This window comes from Cibotium barometz, chromosome 35 (genome assembly GCF_041138505.1).
Source record: "Cibotium barometz isolate CiBa-2024 chromosome 35, ASM4113850v1, whole genome shotgun sequence".
In the NCBI taxonomy this organism is placed as follows: Eukaryota; Viridiplantae; Streptophyta; class Polypodiopsida; order Cyatheales; family Cibotiaceae; genus Cibotium; species Cibotium barometz.
In genome coordinates, this window is record NC_141080.1 from 39,120,728 (window position 1) to 39,133,643 (window position 12,916).

General features: G+C 40.0%; 1 protein-coding gene across 1 annotated transcript; it reads left to right on the top strand.

Annotated features, from left to right (window-relative positions):
• The first annotated feature begins 8,611 nt into the window (after positions 1 to 8,611).
• Positions 8,612 to 10,267, top strand: LOC147618426 (chalcone synthase-like). Its single transcript, XM_086774868.1, has 2 exons — positions 8,612 to 8,928; positions 9,074 to 10,267. The coding sequence occupies exons 1-2, from the start codon at positions 8,736 to 8,738 to the stop codon at positions 10,078 to 10,080; spliced, it is 1,200 nt and encodes a 399-aa protein (XP_086630994.1). The 5' UTR covers positions 8,612 to 8,735; the 3' UTR covers positions 10,081 to 10,267.
• Positions 10,268 to 12,916: the final 2,649 nt, after the last annotated feature.

The window sequence follows — 12,916 nt, forward strand, 5'->3', positions numbered from 1 at the left end:
ATCCTAGAGGTAGACCCTCTAACCAACCCTTAGTTTCAATCCAAAGTAATGCAAGACCTCTGCCTCAGAATAGGGGAAGTCAAAGGGAGATGTTCCCAAATCGGCCGTCAACTTCCAAGGCAGTAACGCTGGAAGTGATTGAAGAGCAAGAAGATGAAAGAGATTATACTCCACCTTGCGAGATGAGGACATCTCGTGTTTTTTTAAGTGAGGTAGGATGTAAGATTCCTCCCTCCATCTTTTGAGGTGTAAAAGTGTAAAAACCTTCCCTTATGTTCTTGTAATTATTCCCCTCTCTGAAATAAAAGAAAGATCTTGTTTTACCTTGTTTTGACCTAGAGAGAGAAAATATCTAGAGAGAGATAATCCAAAATTGAGATATCTTTGGATATAAAAATCCTCCTAGTATCCAAAATGGTTTCCCCTAAAACAGAAGTTCAAAATGAACTTTCCAACGTGCATTAGGAATCAATTAAAAATGATATAAGGGACCTTAGCCTAAGGGTCTAGATTTTCAGAAATTTCTCGATTATGGTCCAGTTCCTATGGGCCAATAGGATTAATCCAAGTGTTGGGATGAGATAAATCCAAAGAATAAAAGAAAATATCCAAAAATGAGTAAATGCTCACATAAGATGAAGAGTTGACTGAGTATAAGGTTTATTAGTTAAAAAATAAGAGATATTACTAAAAAAATGAGATATTTTGAAGAAATGATGAATTTTTTACACCTTGGTAAGGAGGGGGAGACCTTTGAGGTAGGTGCCTTCTTCACATGTGTGGGAAGGTTTTTTAATTGAAAACAATTATGATATTTTTATCTGTCCTCTCTCCTGGATCAAACTAGATCAAAAAGGGAGCCAAACTGGTCCAAATCTTGTCCAAATTGAGTCAAACTGAACCTGGAAAATTCTAGAACCCAGTTGAACTTGGTTAGTGTCCTCCCTCACCTACTATAAATAGACCCTTAGTCTTTTGTAAAAAAAAAAATCTGTGAGCTATACCATGCCAGTATTACATTAAAATAATCACATTTTCATGAGACTGATAGAAATTTAAGAAAGAATATGAAAATATCCATCGAGAAAAAGTACCTTTATCTAGGCCAAGTAATTGGTAGAAATTTAGAAAAGTCCCATCGGTATCGAAAGTAGAAAATGCTACTAAATGTGAATAAGATTTGAATACGATGTGATAAGATGTGAATGCGATGTGATAAGATGTGAGTGGATGTGATAAGATGTGAATGCAATGTGATAGAATGTGAATGATAAGATGTGAGTGGATGTGATAAGATGTGAATGCAATGTGATAGAATGTGAGTGATAAGATGTGAGTGGATGTGATAAGATGTGAATGTGATGTGATGTAATGGATGTAGATGTCGATGTGATGAGATGTGGATGTGGATGTGATGAGATGTGGATGGAATGTGATGTGATGTAAATGGATGTGGAAAGTTGTGGATGGGATGTGATGTGATGTGATGTGATGTAAATGGATGTGGATGTGAATGTGATGAGATGAGATTGAGATGTGATGTGATGTTAAAGGAGGTGATGTGATGTAAATGGATGAGAATGAGATGTGGATGTGATGTAATGTGGATGCAATGAATGTGATGGATGTGAATGGGTGTGATGGATGTGAATGGGTGTGATGGGTGTGATGGATGTGAGTGAATATGATGAGATGTGAATGAATGCGATGAGATGTGAATGGATGTGAATGTAATGTGATAATATGTAAATGGATGTGATGCGATGTGAATATGATATGATGAGATGAAAATGGATGTGAGTATGATGTGACATGAATGGATGAGATGTGATGTGGATGGATGTGATGTGATGAGATGTGGATCTGAATGAATATAAATGAATGTGATGTAATGTGAATGGATGGATGAGATGTAGGGTGGATGAATGTGATGTGATGTGGATCTAGGTAGATGTGAATGGATGAGATGTGATATGAATGGATGTGATGTGATGTGGATATGAGTAGATGTGAATGGATGAGATGTGATGAGGATAGATGTGATGAGGATAGATGTGGATAGATGAGGATAGATGAGGATAGATGTGGATAGATGTGGATAGATGAGGATAGATGTGGATAGATGTGGATAGATGTGGATAGATGTGATGAGATGTAATATGATGTGATTGGATGAGAATGAATGAAGATGATGGGAATACATATGACTGGATGTGGAATAAGCAATGTGAATTGATGTAGAAGGATATGGAATAACGAGAAATGATGTGGAATAATGTGGAAAGATGAGAGTTTGTTAGAAACTGTGTTTATGACCTGTTTTTAAATGACTGTTTTATGTTAAGAATGCTGGGAAAGCATTTTGACTATCTTGTGAATGAGGTCGTGGTGGAGACCTAATTGATAAAGTTACAAAACAGCTGACAGAGAGTCAACGGAGGACGTCTCACGTAGCAAGGTCGCGAGCGACGACGACCGAGTTCTTGATCAGCCTCGGTTCGATTTAAATGGTGAGATTCCGGTACGATGGATGAGGGACCAAGGAAGCGGCCTATGAGTGAAGCACTAGGTGACTTGCAAAAAGGAGCCTAGAGGGTGCTGACCATACGGTGCTCGGGCTCTCGGGTCACCGAAGATACCCACGCGTGCGTCGAGGAAGAAAAATGGAACAAGGTGTTAGAGTTGTTTTCTGAACTTGGGCATGGATCTGGTTAATTGTCCTTGCTGGTCCTAAACAGATGAGTCCATGGCTCTTTTATATGGATCTGTTGGGTTGATCTTGCTGATCTTCAACGGAGAGTCCATCTCAATTTTCTTATATGATTCTATTGTCGGGTACTATGAGCTAGGAACTATTGAAAAAGTGAACAGGTGGTGAGCGTTCTGGTTTCCAATGATACCATCGGTACACCGATGAGAAGGAATGATTGGAAATTAGAATTCATGCAGGATTATTATCAGTGATACTATGGTTTCATTAAAAGATTGTTTTAAAGACAGTTGAATCTATGAAAAAGGCAATTTCATATTGGGTGTGTAAGTGGTGTGACTATCTTGAACTTTGCTTGAAGCGTTGGCTAGGGGACCTGGGAACTCTTTTCCCTGGTACCCGGGGCAAAACATAACCAAATTTCTAAATGGATCCTATCACTATAGTGGTTGGGCGGTTGGCTAACCCGTTGGATTGGATGGGGCTAGGTTGGACTGATAGATCCCTAAAATGAGACTCAATTCTGTTAAGTTATGATAGTTATTTGGATTCTAATTGAAAGATGATGATTCTTGAATTCTGGTTGAAATAAGATAAGTTGAACAAAGCCACAATGAGGATGAATGAGACGAATCCCAGTGATGATGTTAGTAACTGGGATGACGATTATGACTTCTGTAAATCACTATGAGATTAGTGGATTGTACTGACATATTGCTGCTGTTAAAACCTTTGATCTAGTGAATCTAATTAAGGAATGACAAATTGAGAACCTACATAACTGAAATTCTCGTGGAGGAATGTTCAGATGAAATTTTCAGTATGATGGACCATTATTGTGTTAAGGATATGAATGATATGTTCTGAATGAATTGATCTCTGATAATGAGTTCTATGAGTTCTTCTTATTGAAGGGATCTTTATCCCGGGATTTTGTGTGGGTTGACCAGACTATAAGGAACCCCAAAATTCAGTTGGATCTAAAGTCGGAATTGAATTATAAATAAAGTGATCTTTTCACCTGAGCATCTTGGTTACATTGGGAAAAAGGGACTTAACAAGAATTTTTGTATTGATACAATTATGGATTGAGGTCGTCGTGGTAGGAATGTTAATCCCCAACTCGATGAGGAAGAGCTCGACACAGATGTTCGTAAAACTCTTCATAGATCGCGGCCTGGACCTTTCAAGGGTGAAGGGAAAAACCTGGGCGAAGCTATGGAGACATGGATCAGAGCAATGGAAGAATACTTCGATGTCACCGGGTATAATGAGAAGAGTAAAATGGCTCTTGCAAGGCTGAAGATAGTAGAAACAGCTAGAGTGGCATGGAGAAACCACTGCGAGATGAATCGTCTGGGTCGGAGCACCCAGACATGGAATGACCTCAAGATTTACCTAAGGAATAGATTCTATCCTCCGGCTTTTTGGAAACCAAGAAGAATGAATTCTTAGAATTAACCCAGGGGAGCAAAACTATTGAAGTGTATCACCAAGCATTTGCTCTCCTCCTCAAGTACTCGCCCACCAACCACTAGATGAAGAACAGCTGATGGCCAGGTTCATTCAGGGACTGAATAAACCTTTGAATGTCCTAGTGAAGAATTCCAAGCCAGTTTCCATGGCCAAAGCAATGTGGATGGCGAAGGATTTTGTCAAGGCCTTTGATGTCAAGGTCCCGCTGCCAAAGCCAGTTTCCAAGGCCGAAGCAGTGCGGATGGCGAAGGATTTCGCCAAGGTCTTTGATGTTAATGTCCCACCAAAGCCAGCACCATCATCTTTCAAAAGATTTCTAGGTGATTCCAACTTCCCACCGACTAAGAGACAACAAGGTCAATCTTAGGATATGGGAAGTTCTAGAATGGAAGTAAGGTCCTTTTCCCGGAACTCAATCCCCTGGAATTCAACTTCAAAAGTTCCAACCTTGAACAAAGAAGTGAAATGCTATAACTGTCAAGGATTTGGACATCGCAGTATGGATTTCCTAACTCCTTTTGGATCAAAGTTTACGGGGGCAGGGAAGCCAGGGACCAAGATTCCAGACTCCAGCTCCTTTCTTCCAGAGTAATCAGGTTCTCTTTCGTCAAAATCAGGGAAATCCTAGAGGTAGACCCTCTAACCAACCCTCATTTTCAATCCAAAGTTATGCAAGACCTCCACCTCAGAATAGGGAAAGTCAAAGGGAGATGTTCCCAAATCGGCCGTCCACTTCCAAGGCAGTAACGTTGGAAGTGATTGAAGAGGAAGAAGATGAAAGAGATTATACTCCACCTTGCGAGATGAGGACATCTCGCATTTTTTTAAGTGGGGTAGGATGTAAGATTCCTCCCTCCATCTTTTGAGGTGTAAAAGTGTAAGAACCTCCCCTTCTGTTCTTGTAATTATTCCCCTCTCTGAAATAAAAGAAAGATCTTGTTTTACCTTGTTTTGACCTAGAGAGAGAAAATATCTAGAGAGAGATAATCCAAAATTGAGATATCTTTGGATATAAAAATCCTCCTAGTATCCAAAATGGTTTCCCCTAAAACAGAAGTTCAAAATGAACTTTCCAACGTGCATTAGGAATCGATTAAAAATGATATAAGGGACCTTAGCCTAAGGGTCTAGATTTTCAGAAATTTCTCGATTATGATCCAATTAAGGTTCCTATGGGCCAATAGGATTAATCCAAGTGTTGGGATGAGATAAATCCAAAGAATAAAAGAAAATACCCAAAAATGAGTAAATGCTCACATAAGATGAAGAGTTGACTGAGTACAAGGTTTATTAGTTAAAAATTAAGAGATATTACTAAAAAAAATGAGATATTTTCCTATAAAGGCATTCCCTCTGCACCCAATAAAACCCCAAAGACCATAAAGATAGAAATACCCTGCATTCCCTCTGCACCCCCCAGAGACCATAAAGATAGAAATACCCAAGGACTAGGTAGTCTCTCCTAACCTACAGCAAATAATCCACCACTATGAAGATAAGTTGTCTTAAAATAAATTTACTAATTTTAAAATGATTTCCATTTAAGTTCAACTCCAAAAGACTAATCTAATCATTATGTGATGTCACTACTGCACGATACTTTTATTAATATTGCATGAACACTAATCTATCATGAATCGCTTAGCAGAATATTCTAATTCTTTTCCATAAAAGTAGATTCAAATAGTTTCACAAAACCAAAGCATAATTACAAAATTGTGGCTACTGCGGTGTGACGTTCATGGTGGATCCTTGGGTTTTGTGCCATCGCATTGATGCCTGCGTTGCTCTGTGCACCTTAACACACATGACCTAACTTAAAAATGTAGATCTAAGGGGCTCAAAGCAAGTGATCAAAGATATGATTAAGGATACTAATATGTTGATTAAGAAAGTAAACAAGATGTTAACAAAATGGTATGCTCACAAAATGTCACATCATCTCTTGCTATAATCAAGTTTCATACACCCATATTTATAGTCTTGGGAAGGACTCCAATCCATGCTTTTTGTGCACCCTAGTGCCAACCATGTGTTCATTAATGCTCACACTACATGTACAACCTTGTGCTTTCCATGTGTCACCTTTTGATCATTGACTTCACCTTTTACAAGTGACCATACAAATCAACCTTTGATATTAGACCCTTAGTCTATTCTCTTTTTTTTTTCTATTGTGCATGCTTCTTCTCTTGTTCATGTGACTCACTGCCTACCTCTTCCTTGTGCTCTTTGGCACCACATATCTCAACAACCTATTGGGTCTTAGGCTGTTTGAGTGTCCCAAACGCACACCTTTTTATATTGGACATAGCGTAGACAAGCTCTAATACCATTGTGATGCAAATTAGCAATCCTCGAGAAGTGTGCAAAATAGAAAAATACATGTGCGAGAGAAAAACACTAGATTGGGTACAACTACCTCCCCCAAGCGTCTACCAAAAGCATCCCCGCTTGAGTATTTATAGTTTTTATTACTTACAAAAATCGGTGACAAGGCTATTTTAGCCCTTGCTTGCTGTACAAGAAAATTGGGTGATAAAATATCTGAAAAATATCACTCCCATGATAACATGGCTTAAAAGGCACACATTTATCAACTAAAAAACATGTGTGTGTGTGTGTGTGTGTGTGTGTGTGTGCATGCACACACGAGTTCACAAAAGTGAGCGTTATGCAAATAAAATTTGTTTGACACAATAGTAGCTTTTGGAGCCCCTCTCAATGCAGCTAAAAGAACTTGTAATTTTGAGTAAGGCTCCCTCTCAATGCAAAGCAAGTTCCCTCTCAATGCGAAGCAAGCTATAGTGCATGAATTCTATGTGGGAATAAAGGTTTACTTTTGAAGGTTATGAGCCCTTCACGATCTTTTTTAGCCTACTAGATAAGTAGATGAAAATGGGTCCTTGTTAAGGGCCGGCATGTCAAAAAAAGTTTCCCTTTGCATTAAAAAGGGAAAAGAAGTAGACTTTCACATGAAGAGCAATTCATCTCAAAAAGTGATTTTTTAATGGCACTTATTTGGAAACAATTTGTTTCATGATTTTCTTCATTTTGTATGTATTTGTGTTTCAAAATGTTATGCTTTATTTTAAGATCTATGGTCAGTTCTTGTTCAAACAAATCACAAAGTCAACTTCAAAAAGGATTGGAAGGCCAAAGTAAAAAATCTTCTTTTTTTTCAAGAAGGTTAACTTTCTAAGAGCCTTTAAACACGAAAGCCATCCACCATGATGAAAAGATGGGGGAGTTTTGTCTTTTGGGGAAGATCTCCCCCACCTTTACTCCGGTACAGGGGATCTCCCTTGCCCAAGCTTGTTCTCATCCATTTCTCCGCCAGCCCAGCATTTTCAATTCTGTAACCACCACTAGTGCTTGGAGAAAGTTACAAGTGAAATACTTCCATCTCACAAAACTGCAGGTACTTTTCGAATATTTTATGAATTTTACAGGTATTATTACTGAAACCTCTTGAAAACCACGGGTTTTTTAACCTTGAGTCTCGAAGTTTGAAGGTATTTTGATTTTTGAATGTACAATTATAGTACACTCGAGTAGTGCTCGAAAAAAACATATATTACATATTAACCATGGACAACCAAGGCACAAGGAGAGGAGAGAAAAAAGAAATATTGGATTTCTACAAAATAAGAGGAAAAAATCCTTTTGATTGACCCTTTGTATTCAATTAACCCTGTGTATTCTGATTGACCCTTTGTATTTTGGCTTCCATTCATGCGTTTCGCGTCTTAATGTCTTTTACATACCGCAACAGTGCGCGGGTTGAGTACTAGTAATTCTTAACCAATCAAAATAAGGATGTGTCTTAAATCTATCTGGTTTTTATTTTCGAAATGCCAGTTTTATAGCTGAAATATATGAAATATCATTCCTTAAAATAAGGGCTACTCAAAATCTCAACCATTTTTTCTTAATTTTGACCGGTACGAATAGACTAGAATGCCGTTTGTTTGTTTTTTCGAGCAGTGCACTCGAGTTTTTAAGAGCAGAGGGTGCAAAAAGGATGGAACCCCACTTGCAAAAACCATTGGTGGTGAAGTGGTGGGGATCGGAATTTGGGCATATACGATATTGGGCGTATGGCAAAGCCATGCTTGGGAGCTGGTGAAGTTGGTTGTTGTGCGAGGTCACGTGCTTACCGAACGTGGCATGGCATGTGAATGTGGAGGGAATGTGGCCGGTGACTTGGACTACCTGGGAAGGTAATGATCGTAAAATCGTGTGCGCGGAGACACAAGATCCGTGCATGGCATTGAAGGTGGCAGCGCGTGAGCTCGCCCTCTCCAAAACATGAACCTCGCCATCCAAACGAGCCCACGTTGTGCGAGCTTCGTATGTCGCCCTTGCCACCTTCACACGAGTACTCCACTTCCAGCACTCCCCCCCTACAAAATGCCCCCCTGCGCGCCTTCCTCGTCGCCTCGTCGAGCTTGCCTAGAGCTGTCTGAAGCTCTTGCAGGCCCCCTGCTAGCTAGTTATAGTGTTGCAGTCCTCCATCTCCTCCCTTCCTCCCCCCTCTTCTCGCAGCATGCCGATCCCTTCTGGCTCCTTCAAGCCCTGCCCTCGCAAGATGGAGCGCGCGGAGGGCCCTGCCACTGTGCTTGCCATTGGCACTGCCAACCCTCCCAACGTCTTCCAGCAGAGCGATTACCCTGAATTCTACTTCAACATCACCAACAGCAATCACATGACGGAGCTGAAGGAGAAATTCCAGCGCATGTGTAAGTACATAGGGACTCCTGATCACCAGCTTGTCTTGCGTTTGTTTGCTGATTGTTTAAGATTAAGGCCGTTAATTCATGGATCCTGTAAGGTTATAATTCGCTCGGATTCGAATGATTAATTAACGCTTGCCCTTCATTGCAGGTGACAAATCAGGAATTAAGAAGCGATACATGTACCTCAACGAGGAGATTCTGAAGGCAAACCCCAGCATGTGTGCGTATTGGGAGAAGTCGTTGGATGTGAGGCAGGATATGGTGGTTGTGGAGGTGCCCAAGCTGGGTAAAGAGGCAGCCACCAAGGCGATCAAAGAGTGGGGACAGCCCAAGTCCAAGATTACGCACTTGGTGTTCTGCACGACGAGCGGGGTGGACATGCCGGGCGCCGACTGGGCGCTCACCAAGCTGCTTGGGCTGCGCCCATCTGTGAAGAGGCTGATGATGTATCAGCAGGGCTGCTTCGCCGGGGGCACGGTCATGCGAGTGGCGAAGGACCTGGCCGAGAATAACAAGGGGGCGCGCGTGCTTGTGGTCTGCAGTGAGCTAACTGCAGTCACCTTCAGAGGCCCCAGCGAGACCCACCTAGACAGTCTCGTAGGCCAGGCTCTCTTTGGCGATGGCGCCTCTGCTATCATCGTGGGATCCGATCCTGTTCCGGAGGTAGAAAGACCCTGGTTTGAAGTCCACTACGTCGGATCTAACATACTTCCCGACAGCGATGGAGCCATCGATGGTCACCTGCGAGAGGTTGGATTAACCTTCCATCTAATGAAAGACGTGCCGGGGATCATCTCTAAAAACATCGGATCTGTGCTGAAAGACGCCTTCGAGAAGGTCTTTGGTGAAGATGCTCCAGGCTTCAATGATGTTTTCTGGATTGCGCACCCAGGAGGGCCTGCGATCTTGGACCAAGTGGAGCAGAAGCTGCAGCTGAAGCCTGAGAAGATGGCGCCGAGCAGGCAAGTTCTGTCTGATTATGGCAACATGTCAAGCGCGTGTGTGCTGTTTATCATGGATCATCTGCGGAAGAAGTCGGTAGAGCAGAAGATGGCCACCTCTGGGGAGGGGTTCGAGTGGGGTTTGCTTCTCGGATTTGGCCCTGGTCTCACTTGTGAGACTGTGCTTCTGAGGAGTGTGCCTCTTGCTCACTGAATGTAACAAGCTCCACCTCTCTCTGATCCCTTGCATCTTCTTACGAAAGAGTGTGCCGCTTGCTAATAATCTATTCCACTTAGCACTAAGTATCTGATATGCTGGTGGATTATCTTTCTCCTCTAAGAAAGGCCATAGTGTATTTTGTCCCCAGCGTTTTATAAAAATATATAGAAATTTTGAATAATTGCTGTCTGCAAGTTTCGAACCAACGCATTAGTATATCCTTAAAAATAAAACATTTCGATAAAGAAATATAAAAAATATGATCTTATGTAAGTATAACAATGATAGATTGATAAATTTATTTATCAAAAATCTTTGATAAAGATAAAGATACGTATGAGAGCTTATGTAAGTACGACAATGTTAGATTGATAAATTTACCGATTCGATGATAACTTATACGACAATGTTAGATTGATAAATTTACCGATTCGATGATAACTTAGATGACAGCTTTAACTTCGATAATACGATGATACTTCGATAAATTTGATTTATCGATGATAACTTCGATGACAACTTTATCGATTTGATAAATTTGATTTATCGATGATTAATTCGATGATAACTTTATCGATACCGATGATAACAACTTTATCAATTCGATGATTCGAGGATAACTTTAACTTCGATGAAAACTTTGATAAATTTGACATTAAATCAAGTATGGGTAACAGGAGGAGTAATACATCAAGTATGAGGTAACAGGAGTTCAATAACTCCCTTTCGTGATGAATTATGGTCCTAAAATTCGAGTTCGAGTTAATCACCTCCCTTTCATACAATGGTCCTAGCATTAAATTTATCAAAGATAAGTATCAAGTATGATATCTATACAGCAAGTATGACATTAATACATGAAGTAAAGGTAAGCAGGAGAAGCTCATCAACTCCCTTTCAAACAATGGTCCTAGCATTAAGCGGCTCTTTACTATAGAGTAAAGGCTACAACATCTTTCTCCCATACATTGACAATGGTCCTAGCATTAAGAAGGCCCTCTACTATTGAGTAAAGCCTACAACATCTTTGTCCCATATTGACAACCTTTGTGATAGCATATTGAAGTTGAATTTCCTTAAGCTCTAGCATTAATGGGCCCTCTACTATTGAGTAAAGGCTACAACATCTTTGATCCATATTGACAACCTTTGTAAGAGCATATTGAGGTTGAATTTCCTTAAGCTCACATTTGGTATGCCATCTTTGGCTTTGAAAGTTCTATGGCTACCTCAAGCATCACCTAAGGCAGGGTTCGGGAAAAAATAGGTTCGACTTAGTCTACAGCATGTTCAAATTTGTGTAGAGCCTGTTCAAATTTGTGAGCGAAGGAGAAGAATCCTCTTCAAAATTTTGAGAATTAGTTATATTTTGCAAAATTTATAGAGAAATGTCTTCTCAAAATGGTCAATTTTCTCATTCAAATTTGAATGAGAAGGTTTTCAATCAAGCACAGGATAAAATGTATTTTTCGGACAATCTGGCATGCGATAAAATGTACTTTTCTAACATTGACTCCAAGTAGAAAGACCTTTCCTTTGAAATTTGCACACAGTGGGGTATTGGTCTCTAGGAACGTAATCATGGCAAACTACTGAGAACCATAGAGGCCATGTCCTTGCCTTGAATCTAAAATTAATGCTCAAAGCTAGACTGTTTGTTCCATACCTTTCATTTATATTTTACAAGCTCTGTCAAATGATAACGTAGTAGCCAAGATGGTCTTGTTATTAATGGCAACATCTGAGTAAATTTAACCGTCATTATGCATCTCATGTGGTCAATGGGCGCATTGCACTAATACAAAATTACTTATTACTTTAATTTATGTACATATTACTTATGGAAGAAATTTAAGGCATTAAAAAAGGGGAAATTTTAAAAAGGAAAATTGTGGCTTCTCTAAGGTTTAGGGTTTATTGGTGGAAGCTCATTGGGTTAGCTCTCTATTAGAAATCAACTTGAACGAAAGACTCAAGCTCAAAATAGAAGAAAGCTATGCACACGACACAAGAATGGGTTAAATCTCCCCCACCATGAGAGTGGCTCGTGTCCTCTTCATGGTGTATTTAAATATTTCCTTGTACAAAAAGCAAGAGCCAAAAATACATGTAGCCAAAAATATGGATCTCCACATTGGGCTTGCATAAGCCTAAATACAAAAATGTGATCACTCTAAGGTTCACTCATAAATTGAACTAATGTATATCAAAATGTTGCACACTAATGTGCACTAAAATATCACTGCCACTGTCGAATAAATAATCGCCACGTTCCATGCGTCAATAGATTTTCGTCGAAGAAAACCCAATGCACACCAACTCTGCCACTAATCTGCATTGACATTCACAATATAAGCTCCAAATATGTGACAAGTTAGAGGTGATCAGTCTCGCTTGCACATAAAATAAATATCCATCAAATAAATCCAAAAATTCTAAATAATGCGAATAATTCTAACATTCCTCCCTGGTGAAAAGCAACTGTCCTCAGTTGCTAAACATGCAATACCTCAAAGTCGGTACCTTTTCATATTTAAACAACTACGTGCAATACCTCAATTCGGTGTCCTTGGCGCACGAAAGAAAATAGCAAATTCAAAATATCCATCACAGAAATCCACAGTATCAAAACCTCATGCAATACCTTAATTCGGTGACCTTTGCACGGAAAAATAACCATACCTCAAATTGTTGACCTTCACACATACCAATGCCAAATACCAAAAGAAACTGATAATCGTGTGATACCTCAAATCGGTGACCTTCACACGATTACACCGGTCTCAATACCAAGTGTAAAATTCACTGCAAAACTGTCTGTGAAAGGAGT

Coding starts and splice junctions, on each gene's coding strand:
- LOC147618426 (XM_086774868.1), top strand. CDS start 8,736: ATGCCGATCCCTTCTGGCTCCTTCAAGCCCTGCCCTCGCAAGATGGAG. Junction 8,929..9,073: donor GGAGAAATTCCAGCGCATGT/GTAAGTACATAG, acceptor CCTTCATTGCAG/GTGACAAATCAGGAATTAAG.